Here is a 21,883-nt window from a genome sequence, read left to right as displayed (position 1 = left end):
ATTCCGAAATTACTTTCAACGCTGCACCGGTTAAAGAGAGCTGTAAATAAAAGAATTTTTGCACTGCACTTATATTAGTGTTTCTGTTTACCAACGCATTGAACGAATCTTTGAATGAAAGCCATTGCCCATACTGACCATCGAATTTAGGTAAGTTAATGGAAGGCAATTGAACAAATGAATTTGTTGTATTATTAATAGAGGATTCTTTTACTGATATATTTTCGGACGAAATTATGTCCTTAGCACGTGAAGTTATATCAAAAAATGTGTTTTCAAAATGTTCTCTTTGCATCGATTGTTCTTCGGACTCTTCGATTAATTCGATTTGTGATTGAACGTTATCAAAATCTACCCATAGTAATTCTACTTTTTCTAAACGAGACACTAATTGAGAAATAGAAATGTTATCTGAAGCAAATTTATCTAAGAAAGTGGAAAATCGTGTTAACTGAGCTTTTATTTGCCCACGCCTGGTATTTAATGGTTTTAATTCCATTTCCATCTGTTCGTTTGACATTGTGATGGTTTGTTTGATGCGTAAATCGAGGAATAAGTATCGAGCAGCAATAAAATCGTGAAATTAAAGTATTAATCGAGTAAAAGTATTTTTATACCGAGAAATTGAGAAAATGATTATAACGTGACAAATCTTACGTGATATACGGCAATACAAGCACAATCAGCCAAACCAAGACCAAAAGCAAAATGGGCTAACTCACTGATTATCGAGTACTGCTTCTGTTCGCTAATTTTCTTCTATCCGGCTCGAAGGACCATGTTCTTTATTGTTTTGTGAGTGGACTGTATATTTGTTGGGTTTTTATCGAGTTCTTGTATTAAATAGTTCAAAATTCAAATTATCGAGACATTTATTATTTTTATTTATATTATTGACAGAAAGTGTTTCCTAGTTACATACAGCTTACTATTTTAATTAATAATTATTATATAGATTTTAAAACTAAGTAAACATTGGATTTTTTCGAAAACGGTAAGTTTTATCAAAAAAGTAGCTCTGACAAAAAATATAGATCTGAAAATTATCTACAAAAATGGTTTTCATTCCTGAAATATCGCGATTCTAAAAGTTGAAGGAGTCACGTTCTACATAATATGCACACATATGCCACGTATATACATAGTCAGGCACTTAATGCAAGTAAAAATGCCTATTTGTGTCTCTTGTATGTATAAACTATACTATTCTGAGAGTATACACTCAAAAGATACTCAGTCCCTTAGTCAAAATGAACAGATGTCCTTATAATTGAAACAGCAATAGAACAATTTAATGCAACAAATACAACTATTGTAGTTGGTGAAGATGTTGGCTTATTAATACTACTCACTGCAAGGACTCCAGTTGATAAAATTATATACTTTTTAAAACCTAGAAAGGCTCAACAGCGAACAGAAATATATTCTTCAAAAAGTTTACCTGCTTATCCAAAATGCCAAAACCATATCATATTTTTACATGCGATAACCGGCTGCGATACTACATCAGCAATGTTCAGAAGGGGTAAAACATCAGTATTAAAATTATTTGGAAAAAAATATTTGATTGATTGCAGAAATTGATTTTTCACCTCAAACAATAATCACAAAAGGAATTCTCTTTCTCCTTGCTGTTAAGGAGCTCCAAAAAAAATTGATTGTATAGATAAATATAGATATTTAACTTCTGTAAAAAATACACGAAACAAGAAACAAGTACAACTATCTTGTCTTCCTCTAACATCGGCTTCTGCTAATCAACACTTGTATCGAGTATACTATCAAGTTCAGACATGGCTAGGCAATCAACTAAACCCAGAAGACTGGGGTTGGAAATTAACAGTTAATACTTTGGAACTGATTCAAACTTTACTTCCACCTGCTCTGGAAAAACTCCTAAACTCTATTTTTTGCATTTGCAAAAAAGGTTGTAGTGCTAAATGTGGCTGTAGAAGAGTAGGGTTACTGTGTTCTCCAGCGTGTACCAAAGCCAGTCTTGCTCAAATGTCCAATTGAATACAACAGACGAAGATTAATGTGATTTCGATGAAGAGACAGCCGATTCATCTTCATTTGAACAATTTATGAACATCCAGCAAGAAGAAGAGGAAGGAGAAGAAGAAGACATGACTGTTGAAGTCGATTTTGAAGAGTATGAATCCAATTAAAATATCAAAAGAAATCAGAACTACAGTTAAAGTCAATAACCAATATCAATATCAATAATCATCATACAGTTAAAAGAGTATTGTCTCTGAAAATTCCGTCATAACAGTTCGTGGAGTAGGCCTACCGGGGAAACCACGTTAAAAAAAAACGCGTCAAAGTATACTACCTCACAGGTAGGTGGTGTGGATATGTGTGCATATCATGTAGAACGTGACTCCTTCAACTTTTAGAATCACGATATCTCAGGAATGGTGGTTCTTAGAAAAAAAAGTATATGGACCATATTTGTAGATAATTTTTAGATCTATAATTTTTGTCAGGGCTACATTTTTGATAAAACTTACCGTTTTCGAAAAAAATCCAAAAAACCTCAAATTTTGACCTTTGACCCCGAATAACTTTTTTAGCACATATGGGATCGAAGGAGACTTTTGACACTTTATTTCTAATGGTGTACCCAAAGTCTCCACCAAAATTTAGCTCTGTCGGAATTTTCGTTATTTGAAATGTCTATTTTGACCAGGCTATAAATAATAGACGCATTAAACGTAAGCAAAACTTTATTTAACATACAACAATGAACGATATTTTATAATAAATATATAAAAAGTAAGAATAACTGGATAAAAATATACTTACAAGGTATTTCGAAAATATGGTTCAGGATTTTAAAAAGTTTTTCGCTAAAAATTACGTTTCCACGACAGTATTTAAAATTACATCAACATAAAGTCTTTTTACAACAACATTTATATACTCCCAAAGCCATAAAGTCGATACTAATTAATACTCTGTACAGGAAGACTTGTTTATATCCAAGTCACTTGAAATAGTAAGTACTCAACAGACAAATAAATATTTAATACACTTAATATCACAGATCCAATCACAGCGCCGTCGCACCAATAAGGGCGTAAGGGACAACCAATGTAGCAGCACTCATCCAAATCAAGCAGCGCAATCGTAAGGTACAAAGCCCGCAGACAGCTCGCTTGACGTAACAAGAGCATGGACAGATTCAAAACTATGAAAACAAAAGAGAAACAAGGACCGCCAACTTGATTCTGATCGCGATAGCCGTGCATGGTGGCGTACCATTTCCCGTCAAGGGTTCGCCACCAGAGGGCGCCTCGTCATCTTGCTTTGGCATGGAATGTTTGTCACAGACCCCATCGGCTAGTCACTTGGGTATGTTTGTGTCCGCTTGGCACATACACGATATGTGATCGGTGGCGGTGACGTTCTTGAATTTTATTGGTTTGCCATTAGTTTCAATGGCGAAGATGAGGTGACGGTTTTCTGTTTTCGAAGGTAGGCAGCTGAGCTTTCCCCGACAAGATCCTGCCGAGAAGCACCTTTGCAGGACGGTCCTACGAGGTATGACCTGAAAATAACTGGGTTTTATGGTTGTTTCAAATTTATTATAATCTATTTGGTGTTTCCGTCATAAGCATTTTTAGTAATTAGTGCCTTAAATGTAGCTTCCCATTGCCTGTAATACAACCAGAATAATGAACATGAAATTACTGTAATTATTTAAATACTATACACGTGCCTTTAGTGACGTCACACTCTTAAATCGTCATAGAATCTGCCTACGCGCGTATGCTCTAGCACAACAACGCAACGCAGTGATGCCAAATTGTATTTCTTTTAATCAAATAAATGAGTCCTGTCTGCCGGACCACCCGAAATTAGCTTGGTAAGATGTATCAATGCACTGTCAGCGTTGCCAGTTGTTACCTTTTCAAATCAACTGTTATGTGTCAACGCTTTTTTGTGTGTCAGTGTGGAAAAACATTCCAGTGTTTTTAAGGAAATACATTTCTTTACACGATTTTACAATATAGAAAATTTGGGCAAGGCAAGTTCGAAAATTAAAATCGAGGAATTGAAAATTAAAGCACGCATGACCTCATAGAATCAATTAAAATGTTTTATATCTTTAACGAACCGAGCAAGACTATAATATTGCGTGTAGTATTCAGTTAACGTTAAAAAAAATGTATTCTATTGAGCGATGCAACCTTGACCCCCGGAATGTAGTATCAACATTAATGAATTGACATCTTAATAATAACGTGCTGGGAATATATAATCGCTCTTCAATGAGTTCAGTTTTGTTAACCACAAATTATGTATACCAACGCGTTGAAATTTTCCCACAGAGAACTCTTATTGGTAAAACGCAAGCCTTGAAAATTTCCCCGACATAGGGTGTACCTCACTCAACTGTTTTCAACTTAAAACAAACAATAGTAGTTTTTTATTAATTTTGAACAGCCCACATCTCGAAAAGACGGCTTTCGGGGTGCCTTTTTCGTTGTCGAATCAGCTGTATGTGGTCAAGTATTTCAGTTACATCCTGTTTAATAGAAAAATGTTGCCACGTAGCCTGTAGAACTCCAAATTTTACCTACTTTTCAAAAATTATTCACAAAATGTTTGACGCTTTTACAATTATAAAATAATAAGTGAAATAATTTATTGTGGCAATTATTTATAATTTACCCTATTTTGAATAATATACAGGGTGTCTCACGGTGACGTGACGGCCCATTAGAATTATTTCAGAGACTACTTCGATTTGAATTTTGAAAATTTGGGATACCGGGTTTTCGGGCATGCCCTTATCAACTAAAATAATAGCGTCCACGTACCACTTCCGGTTATGCCGGAAGTCGTCATCATGGAATACCCTATATATTATTGCAGTTTTGGATTCTACGTGTTAATTTAGGTAGACTTTTATGAAGTTTCCCTATTCCTAAAATTAACCGTTTTCGAGATATTTAATTTTTTTTCGAAAAAATGGAGCGAAACAGTGACTACCTTCAAACCATGTGTATTTTATAGTAAGAAAGATAAAGCAACAATATTTATAGGGGGGATAGCTAGACCCCTAAGCTTCCCATCCATACTTTCAAAATGGCTTAATTGCATACAGGGTGCTAGAAATTTAATGCCGAGTTTAGTTAACTTCAAACCTTCATAAGTCGGTTTTTTAAATGGAACACCCTGTATGTTTTTCTATATTCTGATACACAATCTTATTCTCTTTTAGGGTTCCCTATACCTATCTCTTCTAGTTTTTAAGTTATCCCTAACCTAATATTATACAATTTCTAGTGAGGATAGCTGTGAAGTTTTTATAAATATTGTTGCTTTATCTTTCTTACTATAAAATACACAAGGTTTGAAGCTAGTCACTGTTTCTCTCCATTTTTTTTGAAAAAAATTAAATATGTATCTCGAAAACGGTTAATTTTAGAAATATGGAAACTTCATAAAAGTCCACCTAAAATAATACGTATAATCCAAAATTGCAATAATATACAGGGTGTTCCATTTAAAATAAGCAAGTTGATGGCGACTTCCGGTATAACCGGAAGTGGTACGTGGACGCCATTATTTTAGTTTGAGAAGGGCATGCCCGAAAACCCGGTATCCCAAATTTTCAAAATTCAAATCGAAGTAGTCTCTGAAATAATAATTCTAATGGGCCGTCACTGAGAGACACCATGTATGTTTATCTTCTCCGAAAAAAAACCATTAAATAACAACAAAGATTATCACACTTTGGCTTCACTTTCGAACGATTTACTGACTTAATTATCGACTTGTTATTATGAAAAAAAACTTGAACTTGATATTTTGAGGCAAACATGGCTATCAACCGATAAAATATTGCTTGGGAGGTGGCAAGCGTTTTCCGCTATTCCATTTTGATGTTAATAGAATTTATCATTTATTGATACACTTTGTAATGGGAACATGATCAACGGTTGATATACAGGATGATTCAGCAATAATGTCATTAATTTTAATCCCGTGTTAGGAAGGCCTAACAAAAGCAGAAAATTGAAAAAGAAATTACTTTTAAACCTTGTAAAACCACAGAGTGTCCGAACAATGAAGCGAAACAGCTGATTTCCCCAGTCGTCTTGCAATCATTATTCTAATACAAATGTATTTATTAACAAATAAATAAAACTTAGTATTGAAAATATAAAAAAATATCTTTTGCCGTTCACTATTAAAGACACCGTAAAAGCTAGGTTAATGACCGTACAGTATGGTAGGTCAAGATTCACTCTCGATGTAGGTCAGCGGTCAGGAGCGTCCGCAAAGTGGTTTATATAATAATTTGAAAATATATGCGTAAACATGCATTTTAAAATTCATTTAATCGCGTATTTGTGCTCTACTCATTTTCCCTATCTCCTCTTAAAGTTATTGACATTACGACTTAATCATCCTGTATAGTAGCCACATGCACAAATATAATTTAGCCAATTTCTTGTTCGATTTATTGAATACAAATTTGGAAATTGTAAAGAAGGTTTAATTGTTAAGTACTTACATAACTTACCCAATAAATTGATCAAGATATTGTCCAATTGTTAGCGGCTTGTTATGGGCATCTAATCGGAATGGACAGCGGCAATATTGTCAAGACACTAATAACAGAGAACAGCTAGAAGACGAAAGAAAATCATGGAGAAAAAATAGAGGAAACAGGTGTAAAGGAAACACGTTACAGGAATTGAGGAAGCTCGCAAAGGAAGGAGATGGGTTAGAGATTAGAAGAAATAAACTTCCTACATCCATCCAAACAGGGGTGTCCATATGAAAATAACTCAGGAAACACTCTGATTATTCAATAATATCAATTTTTGTTGCTCTAAACAATTTTGACACAAAGGTATATGTGTGTTCATTATTCTAGTTGCATCTATTATGGGTTTGTAGTTTACTGTTATCGTAATTAATTGGCAATCTTGAAATTGGGCTCATAAATTGCCCTAATTATAAAAAAAATGTTTAAAGCGACACCGCAAATATACAAATTCTTAACCTATTTCATGAACAATAACAGATACATGTAAAACAGGTTTTACATTTGTAGGCCAATGTAAGCTATAGTTTAAAAGTAATAGTAACATGTTTACTTACTAAACAATGTGGTAAAGTTTTAAAACTCATTGTTTTACATGTGCTTACAATTGGAATCACACAATGGAACTAAATTTGCAATACTCTTGTCCCAGTCAAAACATGAACTTACATTAACGTCCTCGACGTCGACCTCGGCCCAAGTGTCGTTGTCCACGAGCTCCTTGAAGTCCACCGTCCGCTTCTGGGGCTTCTCGCAAGGAAATGCGACGTGGGACACCCGGTGCTGGTGGTTAATCCACTCCTTCTTCATCATCTCATTCTCGTCGCAGAAAATGAAACCGACAGAGAAAACGAACACGAGCCACGACAGAACCGCGAAACGATACATACTCGCCAATAACTCAAGCCCGACTGGATGATGCTGTGCAACTTTCTCTGCGGTAGAAGGACGCGCAATTGCCGATTTTTTAATGAGAATCCGCGGTGGGACTGACTGATTTTATAAATAAGATAGCGCGTCTGGTGACTAACGCGAGACTACCACTGCCTGTTGGAACGGTGAACATACACGATAGTTCACACTTGCGGAAACAATACTTTTAGCCACTCTAAAGCTAACGCCTTAGACGCTTTTACAGGGTGCAACTATACAGCAATCATTGGGCGGCGTAAACCGGGGCACGCTCAATTAGCGTATTAGCGTGGTAAGTTGTATCAGTGCATTGTTAACGTTGCCGGTTGTTACCTTTTTAAATCAACTGCTGGAGAGGGTCAATGGAAAACAATTTAGTTAATTGTATTGTGTTTAGCGACGTGTTATTTTAAAATCATCATGTTTTTTTACATAATATACCATAGAAATAACCGTCATGCGAAAAAACGACTGTACTGTTTCGATGTGTTTCCATATTTCGTATTAGTTTCTTATTGTCCTGAGAAAATTGCACTAAGAAATTGAACGATGATACTAGACGCTTGTGGGCTTGTGTATGGACAGCTCTAGCATTGTTGCGAGAATAACTGCAATATTATTGTTTCATAACTGCCGGCAATTATGAATTGCCAAAGTATTGGTATCAGTTCTTCAACCCCAAGGCATCATTTATTACATTGACCACTGTACAGGCTGTCCCACTAAGGTCGGCGAGGTACGATATTAGAGAAAGTATAGACCCCCGGGAAAAAAATTTGATTAATAAACCTACCAAGAGAAATCACTGGAAATAGTTTTCAAGTTCATAGCTCGGCCGCAAGGGGGCGCAATCTATGTTACATACCAAAACGGAGTTGAATATTCCTCACAAATGTTTCCTATTCAGGTACATATATTAAATAGTATAAATATGGCTAGCCGGATTCATTGCGCATAACTTTTGTCACTGGCATTTTATTCTATCTCTCGACAGAAAGGGTGGGGGAAGCCCCTAATGTCTGATCAGAAAAATGCATTTGTTTAAGGATTAGCTCATTAAAAGCCCATAGTGTTATACCTCGATGGAAAGGTCTTTTCATGCTTTATCTCGTGGTGAATGTGTAATGTTATTTACCTCAATATGGAAACCTATAGATGGCGTTATTTCAGAAGAATGCCGTCTTATGGATTTTTTTCAAAAATTTTAAATGCAATGCTATAATTTTCTTTGCATAAATGAATTCGGCACAAAAAATTGATAAGTAAGTTTAAAATTTCAAACAAAAGTGTTGTTTAAATGGTATAGCCTATTTAGTTATTTATTGGCGCTATTTATCCAAGTTTAGGTTGTTTCACGTTTTCTTAAAAAAGTCAAATAGCAGGATAATTCTTACTTTTGTTACAATTTAATTGTTCTTTCGTTACGTAATATCAATATCTGTTTATTGTTTTTGCTATTATTTTTAAGATTGTTATTGACTCACCATTTACGTGGGTTTAGGTAGGTTCCTTTATAAAAGCATTTTATTTTGGTAATTAAATGTCTTTTCGTTAGCGTCGTGTTCCTCAATTCATTATCAATTATTTATTTTTTTGCTCACTAATTTGCGAAAAAAAAAGGATATCGAACCCTTTTTGGCGTCAAAATGTATCTATTTTTATGGTCCTCAAAGTAACCTATAAAAAGTTTTATCCTACTATTTCACTTTTTTAAGAAAACGTGAAACAACCTAAACTTGGATAAATAGCACCAATAAATAAAAACACTTTCGTTAGAAATTTCAAACTTATACTATATTCATCAATTTTTTCTACTGAATTCATTTATGAAAAGAAAACTATAGCATTGCATTTAAAATTTTTGAGATAAATCCATAAGACGGCATTCTTCTGAAATAACGCCAACTATAGGTTTCCATATTGAGGTAAATAACATTACACATTCACCACAAGATAAAGCATGAAAAGACCTTTCCAACGAGGTACAACACTATGGGCTTTTGATGAGCTAATCCTTAAAAAAATACATTTTTCTGATCAGCGATTTCTTTTGGGCGATTTATCGGATAATTTTTTTTTCCGGGAGCTCTACAGCCTAATATCGTTCCTCGCCGACTTTAGTGGGACACCCTGTACATGAATGTGAAGTCGGTTTGGCGCTAGGACTCGTCATTTTCAAGAGAATGCCCCCAAAATGATCAAAAATGGGTTATTTGCGAATGTGCTTAAGGATTGCAGTCATTTCCGCTACTAGGATTTTATAACTGTGACTAAGAAAAAAGAGTCCGAAGGAGCATATTTCCGTGAACTTGTTTCAAAAGGAAGACATGGTTCATTCGGATAGAAAATGAGTTCTTGCATTGTATGACATTGTATTTAATTCTAAACAGCTTATTGTTTCTCTTAGAATTAATTGAGAAATCATCCCCTATATTATTTATTAGTGTGTATATAATATCCAAAATAGTTCTTTGACTGATAATTCTAAAATATTTTTACTATAATAATATCCAAGTAAACCAAGAACCAAGTTATTTGCATAAGTTGGTGGGATGACAATTATTTTCTTTGTAGACACGTAAATGTGGATACGCGAAACCATCTCAAAGACCTTAATAAAATTGGGTAAAGCAGTGGCAATGACCCTTTAGTTTTCCAAGAACTGGGAAAATGCAACTCTATGAATCCGCATATTTCCATTCGTGCGTTTATAAATTTTACATAAAATGTGTAGAGCACCTACACTGGTTCAATGGCTTACGTTGTTCTAGAAATCATTACAGGTAACGATAACACTGGTGTTCATTCATTGAATATGTTTTTGCGAAAGTTGAACAGCATATATCTCAAATTATGTTCTAACCGTAACAATAAGTGGCAAAGTCCGATAGAGATGAGACGGTATTTCAAAACAGATTAAATAAAATACATATCTGTTAGAAATCTGCACGAAGTTTTCAGTCTGTGAAGTTTAGTTTAAATCTTACAGTGAGGATTTAAAAAATCCGTCGTTTGAACCATGTTTAATACGGCAAGTCTAATTTTACAATTTTCAATATTGCTTTTGATAAGACAAAGAATTTTATTTGTTACCAAGAATGTACATTTCATTTGTAAAAATAGTCAAAGGAAAAAAGTTCCGTTTTGAGATTCTCTACAGAATAAAAGAGGTCCGAAATTTTTATGTGCATTATTGTTGCTACAATACAGTATAGACTGAAAAAAAATTCGCGGAAAAAAAGTTTTTTTCATGAATTTATTTCGGAGCTTGACTTTAGAACAGCCATAAAAAGTATAGTTCTGAATACTTCATGATATGGTAGTATTGCAGAAAGTTTTTCATCGAAATCGGCCGGGTAGATTTCGCACAATTCAATTGTTAATTAAGAAAATGCAGAAATATACTTATTTTTCGATTCTCTCTCACGGTAAAACCATTGATTATTTTGAGCTCCCAATTTTTATACATACCCTTTGGAGTCTCAACTATCAATCCCCATTTAAAAATTTTCGATTTTATCCATTTTAGCAACAATTTTTTCAGAATTTCTTCGAGGAAATACTTATAATCATTTAGAGCTGGAGCTACCGTATTTGCTCTTGTGGATACGATGAATTGTCATCGAGATATGAAAGGTCAAAGTTGAAGCAAGTTTACGGCAAAACAACGTACTTTAAAATAAAAATCATAATACATATTACAAGTACAAGATCCCGACTTAGGTCGACCTTTACCGATCGAGTTTTCTAATGAAATTTGAATTTTGATAATATAATGTATTAATAAACAAAAATTGATTAGGTCGACATCTAATTTCCCTGCACAGCTATTTTTAATAAAAAAATTAAAGCTGTAAATTTTTTTTCATGAATGTAGTTATTGAGTTTTTGGATTTTATTACCAATCGAAAGATACAATATGCCAATGTTTGGTAGACATTTTTGTTCCTTGCATAAAGCCAGGTAGACAGGTATAAACAGTTAACTCTGAATTGAACTTTAATTTTGAATTGAATTGAATTTTGAATAGAAGTGAATTGAATTTTGAATTGAATTGAATTTTGAATTGAATTGAACTTTAAATATATAATAATAAAATATATTTTAACCGTTCTGTTGCAAAAAAGATTGATACATTTCACAGGAATTGAGCAGAGTCAAAGAGTGTGGAGTGGGGGAACTATGCGAGCGGAGCAGCATAACTCACTCGCGCAACTTGATGACGCCTCCAGATCAAAATCCGCCCAATCTTCTTCAGTCAATTGAACTTTGTGAGCATGAAGGTGCAAATCTTTCGAGAGAGCTTCTCGAAATGCCCAATTCTTGACCACAGTGCCGAATTGACGTTCCTGTATTCTCAGCAACACTCTCACGAACTACTTCAATGTTTTGTGTTGAACGATTTGTTGAAGGACGGCCACTGTGTTTAAGACCACTAATTGTTCTAGTCTCCTCTAATTTTTCAATTAATCTCTTCACAGTCAATGAAGTAAAATGACGATTCCGACCACATTTTGTAGGAAAATTGCCGCCAAACTATCATTATATCCTAATTAGCGAGTTCTGAAAGAAATACAACAACACAGAACACCATTTAACACCATCCACGGTTTTTTTTTTCGTTGACAACACTTTACCGTACAAATGGCGCAAAATTCAAATCTTGCGTGAATTTTGGGACACCCGATACAATAATGTCACACTTATGTTAGTATGTGTTACCTCTGGGCAGTAATGAATAAGCAATGTACTTGAGCCAGCGACGTTTATCAGCTTGGTGCAACTGCAAGGGTTGCACAGTAAGCATTTAAGCGGGATTGATAACTTGCGCTACGCAGCTTCACCCAAAGGAAAAGTCAACAAGTTCCAGTACAATTTAGACGAAAGAATGTGCCGTTTTTTGTTCTTCTGTCAGCTGTTACTCGTAGTCGGTGTAATTTATTGCCAAGACTCGGAACTGAAGCAGTGGAGATCACATTATGCCCGAGTTAGAAAGTTTCCTTGTTTTGTTCCGCAAAATAGGACAATAGATTTACCAGCGCTGGTAGACCAGAAAATCTGGAGCCGGATTAAGGATTTTCAGGTAAGTTCAAAATTCAAAAACAAGGTTTGGCTATGGTAAGGTTCAATTCAGACCAAATTATCTAGATACGCAGAGGGCAGAGGGTGATTGGAAAATTCGTGTATTTGGAGGGATAAGAAGGGTATACCATGTCCGTTCAAAAATGGCCGCTAAATTGCTGTATATTTCTTAGAACTTAATAAGATGTGGATTTGAAATATACACTTCACTAAGGAAATTATTTAATTCAAGGAAATAACTCGCATCTGGCAAATTAACGATTTCCTTGGACTTGATAAAACATTTATTTGAGTGAACATTTATTTGAATGAAAGAGGCATTTTTAATTGGCAAACTTACTTTTGTTTATTACTGAAAAATTGGCATTAATTATCCTATATTTGCCGAAAAAATATTCGTCCACAATATACAGGGTGTTCCACCTAAGTGGGATTCTTCTGTAATTCTGTAACTGTAAATAAAAAATGGTTTGAATAAAAGTTGTATGGGATCATCAAAATATTTTTAGCTTAACAGTGTGTTACATTACGCATGGGCGCTACACACGTTTGTTATTTTAAATGGAACACCCTGTATATGTTTACGTTTTTTAATTCCTTAGCTAATATTACATAGAGTTTATTAAATGTACATAGTTTTAAAACTTACCGTTTTCGAGATAATCAGTTTTTTTTAAATCACGATTTCAGCTCTAACTGAAATTGTGATTTTTTTCAAAAAATTTACTCTTAAATGGTAACTCTTAAACACCATGCCCATTTAATAAATTCTACCTAATAATAACCAAGGAATTCAAAAACGCAGAAATATACAGGGTGTCCCATTTAAAATAACAAAGTTATGTAGCGCCCACGCGAAATGGAACAGCCTGTAAAACTAAAAATATTTTCTTTACATGGCCCACATGATTCCAGGCAACTTTTATTAAAACCATTTCTTTATAAATTTTACAGTTGCATAGTTACAGAAGAATTCCTCTTAGATGGAACACCCTGTATATACATATATTTTAGTAAACACTTATAGTTTTGTTTGAACACAATATATATTTTCATATTTGTATATGTCTTCTTTTGATCTGAAGCTTCGCATCGATCAATTTATTCAATACGTATCTAGCGGCACCCTAATGGCTACCCGGTCGGCCTGACGTGCCGGTGAACAATCCCAGTTTTTTTGCTGAGAGACGTTGGCAGTGCGGTTCATTGTCGTTTGTGCGTGTGTGAGTGAGTTTGACGTTTTGCTTAGTCGAATGTATGGCACGTGTTTTTATGGCAATCAGTAGCATTGTGTATCGTGAGCATAGAGCGGCACACTGCTTGACCACAGATTTAATCTATTTCTGCAACTACAACCAGTATTGCCGCTTTATTAGCATAATGTAGATTACTACTGTTTATTTACTTGATTGTCTCCACAAGGCTTCCGATGTGTGGTATTATTTAATTTTAGGGAATAAATCTGTTTCTTTGAGGTTTTTGTATTTGGAATTCGATCATTAATATTAACCCGCATGTTTAACATTAAATATTTACTTCGAATAAATATGTAAATGTATGACATTGTCATTTACTAACAGGGTAGTGATTGAGCAGTAACGCCGTTGTGGGGAAGAGATCCAAATCGTTTGTAGAATATAATTAAAAAAAAGAACAATTTCAGATATGGCCCCGTCTAACAGTCCTGCAGAGATGCTTCTCAGCAGGATTTTGCGAAAACGGCGACTGCTGTCAACCTTTCAGGACCAATGATCGGCAGCTTATTTTCATGTACTTGAACGCATCCAACAGCAAAATCCACTATTTGAACGTCACTGTCGAGGAACACATATATTGCAAATGCGTAAGGGATACTCACTTGTGTGATTGAACTGATATAGTCCAGTCCAAACTTTTCTCACAAGTCGGCTACGAATATGTTGTAGAGTAACACATTAAAATGCACAAGTGCCACGTAGTGAGGTAAAAATGTTATTAATAGTTTTTTTACTGCAAAAATAATCTTGCGATTAAGAAAAAAACGGCAAAAATCGATAGGCCGGAGAAAAATGGTTTTTAAATGATTTTTCAAAATCCGTTTGTAGAATTAAGAAAAAATCAAATTTGCGTGCTGAAAATAAGTTTCACACTTGATTCTTGAAGTCCTGTACTATACAGGGTGTCTCACGGTGACGGCCCATTAGAATTATTTCAGAAACTACTTCGATTTGAATTTTGAAAATCTGGGATACCGGGTTTTCGGGCATGCCCTTCTCAAACTAAAATAATGGCGCCCTCGTACGCCAGTCGCCATCAACTTGCTTATTTTAAATGGAACACCCTGTATATTATTGCAATTTTGGATTCTACGTGTTATTTTAGATGGACTTATTTTTACTTAAGTTTCCCTATTCACAAAAATTAACCGTTTTCGAGATATTTAATTTTCTTCAAAATAATGGAGAGAAACTGTGGCTAGCTTCAAACCATGTGTATTTGATAGTAAGAAATATAAAGCAACAATATTTATAGGGGGGATAGCTAGACCCCTAAGCTTCCCATCCATACTTTCAAAGTGGCTTAATTGGATGCTAGAAATTTAATGCCGAGTTTAGTTGACTTCAAACCTTCATAAGTCGTTTTTTTTCCTAATGGAACACCCTGTATGTTTTTCTATATTCTGGTACACAATTTTATTCTCTTTCGAACGGTATCAGGGTTTTCTATACCTATCTCTTCTAGTTTTTAAGTTATCTACAATTTTTTGTGTAATCACCTAAAATCATGTACCTAATTTCTTGCGAGGATAGCTGTGGAATTTTTAAAAAATCTTCAAAAAAACAACTAAACTGTCACCAGTTATTTATTATTATTTACTCACAGACGTTGCAATGGGATTCTAAGCACAACATTTACAGTTTTTAATGAGATATATCCCAATTTTCCACCAATGAGCAGAATAAAGTTAAGAAGAATTCTAAAAAATCAACATCATACCTACATAGTAATACACAATTTTAATTATGTATGTTGATAATAATAATGCACTAAGATAAAAAAAATGACTTACAAAAGTCATAAGTGTTCAGTATGACCCCCATTAACAGCTAAGCACTTGTAGATTCTAGAGATAACACCATCAGTCACCGCTTTTGCTATTTTAGCTGCAGGCAAGTGTAGAATTAACTTTTTGCTTTATTACTCCCCAAACATAAAAATGTATTGTAGTGAGGTCGGGAGATCTCACGGGCCAATTCGACGGTCCTAGGCGTCTCATCCATCTATCATCAAACATTTCAGTCAACTGTTGATCGATTTGATTGTGACAGTGAGGTGGAGCCCCGTCTAATTGATACCAACACTTCCTTAGTTGGTCTAAAGGTATATCATCTAGAAAATCTGCCACAACCGTTTGCAAAATATTGAAATATCTGTCGGCATTTAAATTTTCTTCGTAGATATGGTAAGAAATTTGATTATCTTTAATTAGACAAAAAACATTTACGCTAAATTTATTTTGAAAGTTTCTTTCCCGGATAACATGAGGATATTCAGATGACCACAAATGAGTATTATGTTATGTCTGTTAAAAATACCTTCTCTTGTAAATTTTGACTCGACTGTCCATGTAATATGTTGCAAAAATTGTGGATCTTCTTGGTATCGCACTAACATCGTTTCACAAAATGTTACACGTCATACGGTGTCACCAGGATGAAGAGTAGAAAGTAGCTTAAATTTGTATGGATGCATATCATTATTAGTTCTTAGCATTCTGTGAATGGACGCTCGTGAAATGCCTATATAATACTCTGCGGCACGAGTTGAGGATTCTGGATGAACATTAAAATAGGCTAGCATATTTATTACATCATCTTCATTTGAAGTTATTGGTTCTGATAAAATTCTTTCTGCACAAATTTGACCATCCTCTTGTTGATTTGCTAAAATTCTTCTTAACTTTTTTCTGCTCATTGGTGGCAAATTTGGATATGTCTCATTAAAAACTGTACATGTTCAGCTTATAATCCCATTGCAACGTCCGTGAATGAATAATAAATTTAAAATATCACCATTTGAATATGTATTGTTTTCCATTTTTTATAAAGTTTTGCTAAAAATTCCACAGCTATCCTCGCAAGAAATTATATGATTTTAGGCGTTTACACAAAAAGTAGTAGATAACTTAAAGACTAGAAGAGATAGGTATAGGAAATCCTGTTACCGTTCGAAAGGGAATAAAATTGTGTATCAGAATATAGAAAAACATACAGGGTGTTCTATTTAAATAAACCGACTTATGAAGGTTTGAAGTTAACTAATATCGGTATTAAATTTCTAGCAACCTGAATGCAATTAAGTCACTTTGAAAGTATGGATGGGAAGCTTAGGGGTCTAGCTATCCCCCCCCTATAAATATTGTTGCTTTATCTTTCTTACTATAAAATATGCATGGTTTGAAGCTAGTCACTGTTTCTGTCCATTTTTTTGAAAACGGTTAATTTTAGGAATGGGGAAACTTCATAAAAGTCCATCTAAAATAACGTAGAATCCAAAATTGCAATAATAGGTATATAGGGTGTTCCATTTAAAATAAGCAAGTTGATATCGACTTCCGGTATAACCGGAAGTGGTACGTGGACGCCATTATTTTAGTTGAGAAGGGCATGCCCGAAAACCCGGTATTCCAAATTTTCAAAATTCAAATCGAAGTAATCTCTGAAATAATTCTAATGGGCCGTCACCGTGACACACCCTGTATACTCATCAAGTTTCGTAAAGATGAAAAATTTAGAAAAATTTACCACCTTTCTAAAGTTTCCCGTAAGTATGACGTATGTATGTATGTCGATAACTCAGCGACAACTGAATCGACGATCTGAATTGAGGAGAATTTTTCGAAAGTTTCATTGGTTTAATTATTTGAAAATTAACAACAATTTTTAAGAAAAACATGGATTTTTGCCATTTTTCTGTAATCACAAAATTATTTTTGCAACAAAAAGAACTGGAGCGACGTTACCTTGAAGAAAACTTCATCTAGAACAAAATTGATTTCTCGCATTTTCTTCATAGATTGCGAACCAACGAGATATCCAAGAAAAAAGTTTTTGTGTGGCGTAAATTGTTCATAGGTAGGTAACAATTTTTCCTTACTATGTGGCGCTTGTGCGTTTTATTGTGTTGTTCTATAGCACATTTGTAACTAACTCTGAGCCACTGTCTGCTGGACTATTATACCTAAGAGGTAAACTTGTACGTACTTATGAAAAATTAAAGTTATAGAGTTAACTGGAATATAGCACCCGTACTGTATGTAATCATTTATTAAATTGTATTTTATAATTTAGATTTTTTTATTTGAATCTATAATAACACCGGCATGGCACCCAAAAAAACTCAAGTGCATTTTGATGCCAATAATCGTAAAACACACAATCAGCAGATAAATTGCTACTCTTTTGGCAAATTATTTGATTTCCTATCACCAAAGATAACGAAGTTAGCAGTAGTGCCAACTTAATTCATAACAGCCCGCGTTTATAATTGCTACATAGTACAGGGCCTTACTACTATTTTATTTTATATTTTCGCTTTTAATTGGTTTTCTCTTTTCAATTAAAAATCGTAAATTTGATTACCCCGCCAAAATTTCTGTACGATGAACAGATTATCCCCTAACGACACCATCGTTAAACAAGCCCCACCTTCTTTATTGCAGCTTTAAATGGTACATCCGCTCGTAACTCACAACGTTCCTTCTGGCCAATCGCCACAGAAATACTACACAAATGTTACAACACAAGCGTATTACGATTAGCTGTCTAGTCACCTTGCCTCTAGTACCTACGCCAATCCCTGCCTAGGCGTCATGCAACCGAAGTCACCTATCGCCAGGATCGACTGTGATCAGTCGTGTAATTATACAGAGTGTAAATAAATAAATTCATGGGGAAAAATAAGGATTAAAAAATCTCATTTTGAACATCTCCTGTTAAGATACAACCGCTTAAAGAGGGTTGATTTTCTTGTTTATCCTATTTTAAATCCCTCAAAATAGTATTGAAATTAGGGAATAATGACGTTCTTACCCGAAACTTCAGAAGTAGGAAGTTTATTGCACTTAGGTTGGCAACTCCGCCATATTCTATTGTGCTGGGCGGTTGTTGGCACTGCCCAATCACTTTTTGGCATCACTAAGATAATAAAAGCGCACTCTTGCTACATAAAGATGTTCTGAAGTAAACAATGACACTATAATAGCAACTAGTCTATTGCAAAACTTTCGTAATTGACCAATTGGGACATTTCAAACAAAATTTTTGAAAGTATCTGATACTAGTTAATCATATTTTCTTTAACTCTACCCACATTGCAGTGAACAATGTTTACTGTACTTCCCGTGTAGAATTAAAAAAATAGTTTTTTACACCATAAAGGAGATAAGTATTATTTACGATTTTGCGCCCGAGCGGAGCGAGGGATGGCAATAGAGTCCGAGACTGGTAAATTATACTTGACTACTGCGTGATGTATAACATTTTATCTGCTCCCACAGTTCTTTGTGGTTCATGAAATAAAGATTAGGTTTTATTTTTTGATATTTCTTAAGCAATTCATTTTGACATTATTCGAAACCTTGCAAAGTCGCCTTGGTTGTTTGGATTTTGTCGTTTCTAAGGTGTTTATAAACAAAGCTACATAAAAGTTGCAATTTTGCTGGTTTTGAATTGTTATTTCTAAATGAGTGATTTTCAAATACAAAGTGCTGCCTGCGAATTTTTATTGCCCGGGAAGTTGCCTCTCTTACCTCCCGTTGTCCATAGCAACTTCCACTTCTACGGTAAAATCCACTTACTTCCGCCCCGTCATTTAGAAAACCACGAACTTTGTGGTTCATAAATCGATTTATAATTCAATAATAACACCTACGCATTTTGGTGGTTCTTTTTCCAAATATTCCTAGAATACAAAAACCACAAAGGAAGGATTTTTATCATAAAATATTAATTAAAAACAATTTACGTATTACAGATTTGCATAAATCATAAATAATCCTGTAAGCGAGCACGACGTTTCGAGATGTATAGGTAATATTATAATTACGATTTTTTTATACAAAAAAGGAACATGTTGCAAAGAAATGATTAATGAATTCATTTTATTAAAACAAATTCCATTTCAATTTGGTTCTTAGCGTAGATGGTTTGCTCTGCCACTATCTGTATCGTGGTCTGAGAAATTATCTCCCACACAATCCACACAATACACGATAGCAAAAGTAGACAAACGTAAAATCGTGGTTTCCTGTTGATACAGACAATTGATTTATTTTGTGACGCAGATATCTTCATTAGAATCATAAAAAAATCCGAGTTCGAACATCGTTTGTTTCCAAACATATTCGATCAACTTTTAAAAATAAAAGTAAAATAGCCAATAGGACATACAGACTGTTACAAAAAAAAATCGAAATTTTGGTAATCCGTTTTTGTTTCATTTCAGCCTCGTTTGAGGTGATATTGAATAAAGAAGAACACTTTCTCATGGTCACTTTTTGCCCTCTATCGAATGGCATAATCAATTTTTATATGTAACGTTTTGCCTCTCCAGGACCATCATCAACTTCATTTTTTTAAATAGACCCTGGAAATTTTATTACATTTCTTGCTGAAATTAAACAAAAACATATTTCCAAAATTTCGTTTTTTTTTTTCAAATATTTCGAAAACAAATCATGTTAGCCTTGATCTTTTATAGGCATAATGTTGGTCTCCTGATTAAGCAACTTTGCCCCCATTTAAGCTAGCTTACCGTTTTCGAGATCCCTGTAGTGTGAAGCGAATTTGTAACAGCCTGTATGTCCTATAGGCTATTTTACTTTTATTTTTAAAAGTTGATCGTAAATGTTTAAAATTATTCTAATTTTCATTATTTATGGTGGAAATGGTATTTGTGCCAAGCCTTTTTTAATGAAGCCTTTGTTAAACTTTTCTCTAAAATACCTCGAGTTCCGTGAAACAGAAAATAAAACTGTTTTAAATAATACTAAACTAAACAATACCTCTGATAAAGTGAGCATATATTTTCCACAGTGGTTTTAATTTACCTCCAACGAATTACAAGTTATAGAGAATTATGTTAATTTAATAATTTAAAGTTGGCGTTTTATAGACAAGAAATTGTATACGTTTAGTAAGACAATGATGGGACAAGAAAATCCATCTAAACTATAGAAATGTAGAAATACAATGATTCCTTTAATTTTCCGCAGCGAAAAAACACGTCAGGTAAACATCGGAATGTATCTTTGCTGTTTTATCGAGAATTTTGTAAAAATACTCAATAATTATGATTAATTCATGTGTTATCAGTTTCATAAACGCATTCTACGGGGTGTTATTATATTTATAGTATATCTTCACGATCAACGATTGTTTATCAGGTCATAGACGTCTGTTTAATTTAAAATCCTTGCATGGACAATGGCTTTTTACTTTTTTTTTCGCCCTTATAGAAATAATTGAAATTGACAGTTTTTCCAATTCGTATTAGACGTTCACTGAATGACAAGTCCTGTAAGAAACAAATTGAAAAGTTTTTGGGCGCCTATCGATGTGATAATATTTCCTTAAATTCTTAGAACCGTCCTGCGTTAGAGAATCACTCAATAATAGCGTGATAGGTGCATGAAGAAAAGGTTACTGCAGGGACCCATACTGAAACCACAACACGCTTGTAATTAATTCACACCTCACTGGAAATTATCTGGATAGTAATTTCAGGAAAAGGCAGTTGGTGATGCATTTTTTTTTCAATAAAATCATTCACGCAATGGCGACGGGCAGTCTGTCTTAGCAATAAGGCTATCAACGGAAATTCCAAGTATTAACAGTCGGGAATTACCTTATTTGGGTACGAGCCGGTCTTCAAGTAATTCCGCTGGGTATGTTCGTGGTAATCCATCTCGAGCCCTTCATAATTGGCCGGTTTTGCAAGTACCTCGTCTATTTATATTCCCGTCAAAAACTAGTTACTTGTATATTAAATTCGGTAGAGATTATAGACTACAAGCCCATCGGAAATTTTCAAGGGGTCATTTGACCTAACATGACTTATGACTTACTTATAAATCAATACTACCACATATAACAATAACTTTAGAAACTATGTCGTCAATTCTTGTTGGTACAGGTGAGTACACAGGTAAGCTAAACCTGTCCACCAGGCGGGGTGGTTTTCGGCAAAACATTTTTGTACGGCATTTCTAAAGTATATAGGTTATACAAAAAATATTAACTTCGACCTAATGCCGTACAAAAATAGCAATACCATAAGGGT

The 21,883-nt window shown here is 34.3% G+C and overlaps 1 protein-coding gene across 1 annotated transcript; it reads right to left on the bottom strand.

The window, feature by feature from the left end:
• Positions 1-2,795: 2,795 nt before the first annotated feature.
• Positions 2,796-7,520, bottom strand: LOC108914425. The gene is made up of 2 exons (XM_018720240.1): positions 7,238-7,520; positions 2,796-3,553 (listed from the first exon to the last, which is right to left on the bottom strand). The coding sequence occupies exons 1-2, from the start codon at positions 7,454-7,456 to the stop codon at positions 3,350-3,352; spliced, it is 423 nt and encodes a 140-aa protein (XP_018575756.1). The 5' UTR covers positions 7,457-7,520; the 3' UTR covers positions 2,796-3,349.
• Positions 7,521-21,883: the final 14,363 nt, after the last annotated feature.

This window comes from Anoplophora glabripennis, unplaced genomic scaffold (assembly GCF_000390285.2).
Source record: "Anoplophora glabripennis isolate ALB-LARVAE unplaced genomic scaffold, Agla_2.0 scaffold543, whole genome shotgun sequence".
Taxonomy (NCBI): Eukaryota; Metazoa; Arthropoda; class Insecta; order Coleoptera; family Cerambycidae; genus Anoplophora; species Anoplophora glabripennis.
The sequence above is the reverse complement of the archived record's forward strand: the minus strand, read 5'-3'. Positions and strand labels throughout refer to the sequence as shown.

Excerpts from the sequence above, each read along its gene's own strand:
- LOC108914425 (XM_018720240.1), bottom strand. The coding sequence starts at position 7,456 with ATGTATCGTTTCGCGGTTCTGTCGTGGCTCGTGTTCGTTTTCTCTGTC. Across the intron at positions 3,554-7,237 it reads TCGACGTCGAGGACGTTAAT|GTCATACCTCGTAGGACCGT; the intron begins GTAAGTTCATGT and ends AGTTATTTTCAG.